This window comes from Scomber scombrus, chromosome 9 (assembly GCF_963691925.1).
Source record: "Scomber scombrus chromosome 9, fScoSco1.1, whole genome shotgun sequence".
Lineage (NCBI taxonomy): Eukaryota > Metazoa > Chordata > Actinopteri > Scombriformes > Scombridae > Scomber > Scomber scombrus.
This window is the reverse complement of record NC_084978.1, coordinates 24,118,619-24,128,222: the sequence shown is the minus strand read 5'-3', so window position 1 is coordinate 24,128,222 and position 9,604 is coordinate 24,118,619. Positions and strand designations below refer to the sequence as shown.

General features: G+C 42.3%; 1 protein-coding gene across 1 annotated transcript; it reads left to right on the top strand.

Annotated features, from left to right (window-relative positions):
• Positions 1-459: 459 nt before the first annotated feature.
• On the top strand, positions 460-6,847 carry tbx22 (T-box transcription factor 22). The gene is made up of 8 exons (XM_062425966.1): positions 460-598; positions 944-1,199; positions 2,776-2,877; positions 2,957-3,131; positions 4,788-4,952; positions 5,821-5,885; positions 6,128-6,213; positions 6,300-6,847. Exons 1-8 carry the CDS (start codon positions 460-462, stop codon positions 6,845-6,847), a joined length of 1,536 nt encoding a protein of 511 aa, XP_062281950.1.
• Positions 6,848-9,604: the final 2,757 nt, after the last annotated feature.

Below are 9,604 nucleotides of genomic sequence, written 5' to 3'. Positions count from 1 at the left end.
CATTTTTTGCAGTGGACACATGTGGAGGAATGCAAGTGGCGCACCTCCCTCCCTCTTTCCCTCTCTCTCTCTCTACCTCCCTCCGTGACGCACACAGGGGAACCAGAGGAACAAGACCTCTGTGAGACAGAGCAAAGGGTAGACATAGAAACGGATAAAGGGGGAGAGAGGGAAATATTGTAGTGAGTTTAGAGAGGCGTGCCAATAATCAAGGATTTGGATGAAGGCGCGAGTCTCGGAGAACACATGGGAATGCACTGGATCAATTACGCAGCGTCACGGAGCCGCCGCGAGAGAAGAGGGGCTCCCTGAGGTGCTGAGGCTGCTGCTGCTGCTGGTGGTGGTGCTGCTGGTGGTGCCGTACTGCCCTGTCCTGAATGAGTCGATACACTGAGCACTTGCAGGAATAAAGTCAAAGTTCAGACGGATACACGACTCGCACAACTCTCTTTCGCCAAGATGCAGGGTCTGAGCTCCCGGGCTCACGCGTTTTCGGTGGAGGCGCTGGTCGGGAAACCCTGCAAGAGGATGAAAGTGTCAGAGGGACACGAGTCAAATTCAGCTGGAGACACCGGCAGTGATACAAGCATCGTTACCGGTGAGACATCAGGAAACAGTTATTGGATTTTCGAGAACATTGTAGGCATTTTACGCACAAGATGGAACAGCAAACACACTCAAAAATAACTGCAGTGTTTCCTGTTCAGACCACATTCACATTTATTGACTTTTCACAATTCAATATATACATACTCATTTTTAACCCAAATGTTGACCATATAGAATTATTGTGGAGAAAATAATTAGCACAGTAGTATATTTTTTGGTAATATTAAGCATCTTCAAATCAACAAAAGTTTATATTAAGCTTAAAATGTGTAAATGAATTACAAAAGCTGCCTCTCTCAACATCTTACTCATTCCACTATTTTCCACTTTTCAGGCCTAAGTGAGTATCCAGTCAGCCAGATGAAGAAAGTAGGTTCAACGCCGAGGAGGCCGGAGCACACTCCCTGCGATCCGGAGAGACAAGCTGTCAGATCAGGAGCTGAAGAGTCTGAGCCGGGCGGAGAGGAGACTAAGGGGAAGGAGAGCGACTGCCGCCCGGAGAGAGAGGTCCGGGTGGAGCTGCAGGGCTCCGAGCTGTGGAAGAGATTTTATGAGATCGGCACGGAGATGATCATCACTAAAGCCGGCAGGTATAACATCTGGATGGAAGAGACTGATTATTATTATTTTTTTTTTTAAGAGTGATCATTAGAAGGAGGACAGATACGGTGCTTCTTGCAAACCCTGGTGCCTTTCTTTCTTGACATTACGCGTTGTTTCTTTCCGGCAAAACTTTCAAACGCCAAACTCACTCGCCCTACATATCCAGAGGCAAGAGGAGCAAAAGCCGTCTGTTACATCACATTATATATAATTAGGTTTTTATGTGCTTAAACATTTTTGAACTGTCAAAACTATGACAGACACACGTCAAGAGGCAATAACGCCATATGTGCTTTACATTTATAGCAAATATATTTTGACAAATATTGATAATATCTTTCATTATGATAAGAAACTCCTTAAAAAATAAACTTAACACAAACCAGCATCACATAAAAATGATAGCAGGCCCCAAACTGCACCCACTGCCGCACTGCTTAAACTGGGATGTCCTATTACCGTTTTCTTTAAAAGCATTTGTTTAACAGGAAATAAATTGTTTTTTATTTCCCCACCCACTTAATTTAAATGCCAATTTCCTCGTTAAAGCATCGGTTGTATGTGAAGACAGTACGGTGTGGCCACTATCACTGATATGTTTTTTGATATGATATTTACATCATCAGTTCTTCAGCCACAGGTGCGCGTTTATCAGGTGGAAAACGGCTTTAAACGCGCTGCAGCTTATCAGGAGTCCGTTACACCAATAAAACGCAGATTAGTTGGAACTACTTAAATTTAAATTGTCCTGGCATTTGGTTAACACGTGCAAATATAACTGAATTTATATCAAATATTTGTTTTGTTCTGAGAAGCTGATATTTAAAAATAAAGGTTTTAAAGTGTGTCAGGCTTTCAACAGCATCAATGCACAATATGCTTGATGTGAAATCGTAAATGCTAATTTATATGATGCTAAAAAGTAACTGAAGCACGAAGTTGATTAAATTATACAAATCAAAAGAAGACTTATGTGATCCAGGACAATCAATTGCATAAAGAGACCTCGTGACGCAGAGATATTTCTGCCGATTAAATTAACTTTCACATCAGTCTCAAAAAAATCCATCTGATGTTTGATAGGTAGCCATGTGCGTCCTTTTCTGTTTTTTTCTTGGTTCTCTCTCTCTCTCTCTCTCTCTCTCTCTCTCTCTCTCTCTCTCTCTCTCTCTCTCTCTCTCTCTCTCTCTCTCTCTCTCTCTCTCTCTCTCTCTCTCTCCAGAAATGAATTATTGGGATATAACTACTTGCTGAAATGTAGGTTCCGTTTATTCAATTACCGAGAACACACGCTATAAATCTTTGTAGTGGAGATGCCCTCGTGGCCCCTTGAGGTCCCTAAACTTTCCTCTGAACTTGGCCGCTACGTACAGGAAAGTTCATGCTCCACGTTTTTGTGCCTGTTGAGTTTTTTTGTTTTCTTTTCAATTCACGAAGACAAATACACGCGTTTGCTCATTTATAAGAGACGTTTCTCATTAGATGTCATTAAAAGAGACAGGCCAATGACTCACTTGTCATTTCTAACCAATGCACTGCGCTTCTTTTCTCCCCTGTCCTCAGGAGAATGTTTCCCTCGGTGCGCGTCAAAGTGCGCAATCTGGAGCCGTGCCAGCAGTATTATATCGCAATGGACGTCATGCCAGTTGACTCCAAACGCTATAGGTGAGTGTATTAAAACATTCAAACTCATTATTTAATTCTTTTATTTTTTTACATACTTAAATGTATATACCGTTGGCAGGTACGTGTACCACAGCTCGCAGTGGATGGTGGCTGGGAACACAGACCACTCCTGCATCTCTCCCAGACTTTACGTGCACCCAGACTCGCCGTGCGCAGGGGAGACGTGGATGCGTCAGGTCATCAGCTTTGACAGGATCAAACTTACCAACAACGAGATGGACGACAAGGGACATGTAGGTAACCCAACTGAGCATGAGCGGCCTCCTCTTCTCTCTGCGTGTTTTACGTGCAGGAGGCCTGCTGAGACAGATTTATTAGGTCTGCGTAATGGTCAGATTTACATATATCTTATCAACTTAATTGATGAAAAGATATTTATATCAAATAGGTGAATCAAGATTTAATTGCTGTTTACATTTGTTTACTCTCTTGACTTATGTAATCAGTGAGTTTTAATACTTCCATTTAGTCAGTGATCCTCGGAGTGCCATCATACACATCCTGAACTATGTCTGGTCTAATAGTGGATGATTCTTCAGGAAGGAAAGCCTGTATGGAAGTGGAAATCCTTCTCAGCTCCAGAAACTCTTTATAAATGTTCAGTGGTGTACAGATGTGACAGATGTGGTGACTGAGGAGGCTATAGGAGGCTTTTGATTTGATCCCGTGTTTATAAAATTCATCTGGAACAGGGGATTCATTATTCTGGATATAAGAACACCATGAAGGAATGTAGAAACACTGTAGAGCTGAACCTTGCTTTTCCAAAATAGCGAATTAGTCCCTGATGTGTCTGTGGACACTTCCAAACTTTATAATAGGCTTCAGAGGAAATTTTTGATTTGGGTCATTTTGGTTTTAAATACTCATATATACATAATATACATTTTGATGATGATACTGGATATATTGTATAGTGAAATGGACCTTGGAGTAGAGTGTAGCTGCTTTCTGTCCTTTTTAAAAGACTGAATACAGCCACACTCTTTAAAAGATAATCTTTATTTTTATCATACGACAAAAAAAGAAAAAAACTGGAGACAAATAAATCTGGATTTGTAGATGACAGACAGAAGCTCCAAAGAATTGACTATTTTACTTTGTTTATTTCATAAAACGCTTAACAAATTTGCAAAAATCCAAATCTTCCAATAAACTGCCAAATATGATTTTGGGAAATTTATTTTTCCACAAATCTCTTTGCAGGGTTATGCTTCGTCAAGTTCCTTGTTTCATTAAAAAAAAAAAAAGATGTCAAATACAAATCAAAACATAACCATGAAAAAGCTTTATTATTAGTATTATATTTATATCAAACAGTTCAATTAAACCTATATTATAACAGCCTGTAGGCAACACTATTTTCTGTGTATTATTTTGATTTCATATAGATTATGTTGTGACAGTCTTGTAATTTATATTTTGTTGTATTACCACTTAACCTGTATACATTATATCACCTGCTGTAATTAGTGTTAATTGGTGTAACTGAAGTTATTTTCATGCATTCGGAATGATGACTTTGATTCGTCTATTAATCGATTAATTAATTAACAAATTAATTATAGGCAGCTATTTTGACAATTGTTTAATATTGTTTTAGTTTTTTTTCTTTGTTATGTGACTAATGGTCAGACAAAACATACAATATGACGACATCACCTTGAGCTTTAGGGAATCATGACAGATATTTTTCATTACTTTTCATTGACCAAATTGATTAATCGGTTAATCAAAAGACAAAAACAACAACTTCTGATTCAATGTTGATGAGAATATCACTTGCAGCCCTGTGTGTTTGTTTCAGCTGCAGTTGCAACATAAAGACAATGCTATAATAGAGGTCTACTTTATTGAATGTAAAATATCATCTTCATCTGTTGATCCAGATTATTCTTCAGTCGATGCATAAATACAGGCCACGTGTGCACGTCATCCGGCATGACCCTCGTATGGACTTGTCACAGATCCAGTCTCTGCCTGCTGAGGGAGTGCACAGCTTTTCCTTCCCAGAAACCGAGTTCACCACCGTCACAGCCTATCAGAATCAACAGGTAACACTCACTGAAACTTGCATGCATGGTAAAATACTTTGCGCAGTAATTACATACAATTTTGGGCAACCGTTGCAGTGCAGATTAATTCCAAAATGTTTGGTTATTTGCTCTTTGAAGCAACTAAAACTGTGCAGAAATCGGCCAACTTAGAAATGACTCATTTACAGTCTTCATACTTTATGTGCCAGAAATATTCAAAAAGCAGATGTCCACTCTTTGTCGTCAACACAGTGATTGTTATGGTGATCCAGTCAACAGCTCGGGCCTGTTTGACCTCACGTAAAAATGTTTTAATCCCAACATCATGGAGGTGATGAGGCCCACTTCCCTGTGGTCTCAGCAAAATCATAAATTGCACTGTCCTGATTTTCTGTGGCGCCCGTTACTTAGAGAGGGTGTGTGTGCGTGTGTGTGTGTGTGTGTGTGTGTGTGTGTGTGTGTGTGTGTGTGTGTGTTCCTGTGTAGTGGGGCTGACCCCGTTGTTGGCTACCATTCCTCCAGTAACAGAGCCGTCCACGGGGACTGCCAGCTCTTTTCATCAGGGTTCATTTTACGATCAGCGAATGTATTATTACAGAAACTCAGTAACGAGCTGTGACTGGGCTGACTGCTGGAGTCCGCAGCCCATTAAAGTACCAAATAAAACTGTACGACCCTGAACCCCTTCTCCAAGAACCCTGTTTGACATGGCTGATCGCCCTGGGTGCTGCTGGGAGATGCAGTCCCTTAGGGTGGAGGGGGGGGAGCTCTGCCACTCTCCCTGATGTAGTAAAGCTGAGCTCATTGTTAGCTTAACACGTCACCGCTTGACATGTCCGCTCTAACCCTTGTCTGCTCCTCTCTCTCTCTCTTTCTCTCATGCAAGATCACAAAACTGAAGATCGACAGGAACCCATTCGCCAAGGGCTTCAGAGATCCAGGGAGAAATAGGTACATAAAACCTCACCAAACATCAACACTTGTTTGAGCTACGTAAAGCACTCCACTAAATCACCCCAGAGACTTTTAAAGTCGAACCACAGAAATCTGATCCCACATAAACCCTTCAAATGAAGTTGAACTGTGTAGTGCTATATTTCACACCTCTCAAAATCAATATTTAAATACCTGGAATAACATTTTTTACAGCTTTTACAGTACGTGTGTGTGTATGTGTGTGTTTGTGTGTATAGAGGGGTATTAGATGGCCTGCTGGAGTCGTATCCCTGGAGAGGCCCTCTCAGCTTGGACTTCAAGCCGTTTGCCATACAGCTCCAAGGTATACTGTTGCTGCGGCTCTCGTTACCGCTCTGACCCAGGCACTTTGTTATCTCTGTGATTCACGTTTCTGACGTCTTTCGACAGGGAGCACGGGGTCGCCGACCGGCAGCGCCTCCCCTCTGAAGAGTCTCCTACCTCTCTCCTCTTCCTCATCCCTTCACCCGTTCTCCCTCTCGACGCTCTCCTGCCAGGACGCCGCCCTCCACACTTTCGCTCTTCCTTTCTACGGGAAGGCCTCCGCCACCTCCCCGCTGCCCAGCAGAGCCTTCTCCTCGCTGGGAGCAGACAGACTGAGAGGCCTGCCCCCGCTGTCTCCTTTAACAGACCTCCCGCTCCTCTCTGCGCTCCAGGGGAAGAAACCTCCCCACTGCAGGGACCCATGTCTTCACGGGTCTCCGGGGAGCTCCCCCTGCCTGATCCCCCTCCACAGCCCCTTCCGCCCTCAGGGGCCTGCGTCCTCTCTCCTCCCTCATCTCTCAGACACTGCCGGCCCTTACTGTCTATACCGCTACAGCTTCCCCCTGAGCCCCCAACTCGCAGCGATTTCCCGGCACGCCAAACTAGCTGAAGACACCACAGACTGTCTGCTGCGCCAGTCTCAATGGCACCCAACCACCAACCACTGCCTCTGACAGCTGGACCGCACTTGCAGGCTCCGGCCCATTGAGTGTAACAAGCCAAAGCTTATTGCAACAAAACAGAGGGGGCTGATTGTCTTTGAGCGAGACTAAGTGAGCAATTTACAGGATTGATAAAGACAGAACTGTGACCACCGGAACAATTTTTTTGTATTTAAAAAAACTATTTTGTACACTGTGTTGGATTCACCAGCACAAAAACTGATTCTGAGCAGTTTCTCTTCACTGTGCACAATCAACTAGAGCCAATACTCCCGAGACTGGAGTAAACAGAAATGTAGGCAGGATTTTCATTCGGAACAAAGAGTACAGCCTATTTATGGCCCAACAGAACCTTTCACCGCCTTAAACAAGCTGTAATGATGTTACCAAAGAGCAATATGACCTGAGGTATGTAATATAGATGTTAATGTACATGAGAATGACTGTTAAACTCACCACAAGTGCCCATTAAAAGTATTTTTCACATTTTTCTTTGTTCCAATCATACTCTATAGCGTCCAAAATGTTCTTTTGTATACATGACGTATGTGCAAGCAAAGTGAAAGAGGAAACATTGTTTTCCAGTTGTGTTTACATGAATATACAGTATAATTGAAAGTAAAACAGGAAAACACATGTGCAATTGCGCAAAAGGAAGTGATTTGGGATAAATGATACAAAAATCTCCCTTTGAGGCAGTTCAATGTTCCTGTAAGTAAGACGTTATGTTGGAATTTTCAGTTGGTATTCAGTGACACTGGACAAAAGCACGTTTTTTTTTTTTTCGCAAACTCTAAACTCAGCTGAATCCCAGTGTCAGGCTTGGCCACCCCTGACTAATAATATGAGCTCATCAGATCTCTGTGATTTTAGGGGAAGAACAACAGCTGCCAGGATTCAGGAGGCCAGTTTCCACTCCTGTACTTTATTACCAATAATAGCACTAATCAGAGACGCATGGAGTTGAAACGGTTATTCTATAGAGCACTTTATGAGGCACAGTGTATGGCAGGACTGTAGTAAGGCTCCTTGCCCTCTGAAATAGGCGCAGCCGTGTCATCATTAACGTAGTCACTGCTTTAACATTGTTCCAGGATCAACAGTAAATCAATACTGCTGTGTAAAGACTTTCAGAGAAATGTGGAAGAAGAGTCAGTGCCGAATGAAAAACTTCTCACTGCTGCGGCGGGCCAACATAACGCAGTGTTTTCTTGCCCATACCAGAAGGGGCACGCCCGTTCAGCCACTGATGTGATAATTCATGCCTTCAGCTCAGAGTCAAACCCTCCCTCCCTCCTTCTCAGCAAAAGCTAGGAACAGCGGTTTAGGCAAAGCGGGGGAAATGGCCTGTTTCCCGACAAACGGTCATAACCAAACAGCAATTTACTTGTCATGGCCAAGCATGATGGTGAGCTAATGCGCGCTGGACGTGGAAATAGCAGGAAGGAGTTAATTGAGGAACTCAGGCAGGGGATGGCCCATGTTTGAGCAGGCGGTCAGGTGCGCTGCTATCAAACAGCCAGCTCTTTGTTTTCAGACAGACATAATCTGTGCTGGTTATTTGATACTGTCTGTCATTTCCATGTTGGGCTGCATAGTAGAATCATTTTAAACTCCCAAGTAATGCCTGATCTTTCAATTAGACAAATTGCTTTCATACCAGGTAAAATGAACTTTGCACCTGCCCTTCTCCAATATGTAGTGGCCAGTGACATACACACACACACACACACACACACACACACACACACACACACACACACACACACACACACACAGTTGTAGTCAGTATTGCACAGAATATAACTTGAGCACCTGTCATTAGTACTGCTGTGCTGAGTAGGATATTTGAGCACATGCATACATTTTGCAATTGTAGTACAATGTATAGCCTTTATAGTATAGGACCATAGCCTAAGCATTTCCCCCCTAAATAAACTACATTTTGGGAAATGTGGTTATTCACCTCTTTTGCAGAACTACACAAAAAGATAGATACCTGTCTCATGTCTGTACATTGAATTGTAGCTACAGCTAGGAACTAGTAATCTTAGCATAGCAGACTGGAAATAAGGGGAAAGTCAGCCATAGATTTCTCTTTTTTTGTGTTTTGTTTTGTTTTAAACAAATGGACTATGGCATAAATAGTGAGCTTTAAATGTGCTGTTAGTAGGACTTTGTCATCTTATGACAGAACCAGAATAGCTTTTACCTCCTTATTCCAGACGTAATGCTAACTAGGCTAAAAGCCTGCTGGCTCCAGCTACATGTTTAGACTACAGACATGAGAAATTTAATTGAATTTTACTAAAAATCTAAATCTTGGTTTTCAAACAAATATGCCTTCAAAACTTTAAATAAATTGCATTTTATGACAGGTTTTGGAGGTAAGTTTGTTATAGTTTAACAAAGCTGTCTTCACCCTTATCAGACCCCCTGCTTGAAAAAGTTTGTTGAGTTAACCTTTTTATCATTCTGTCGATGATTAACCGTGCTGCTCGTCCCTCACATTGTTAATTTGCTTGATAATGTGTCAACATAATCCTCTTAAAGGTGGTGGCTGGAATAACATGGAAACTGTGCTGATTAAACTTTGTAATAACACAAGGAGGGAAGTTTCAGGACCGAGTGATTGACAGGCAGTAAAAGGAGAGAAATTTGACCCTGAAGTCATTTGTTTCCAATCATGTGAAATGGCATCCTGAAACAGGAGAGAAGCTCGGCAGAGAGTCGGGACGTGTAAATATACTCTGCCTTCATTAGATTAAC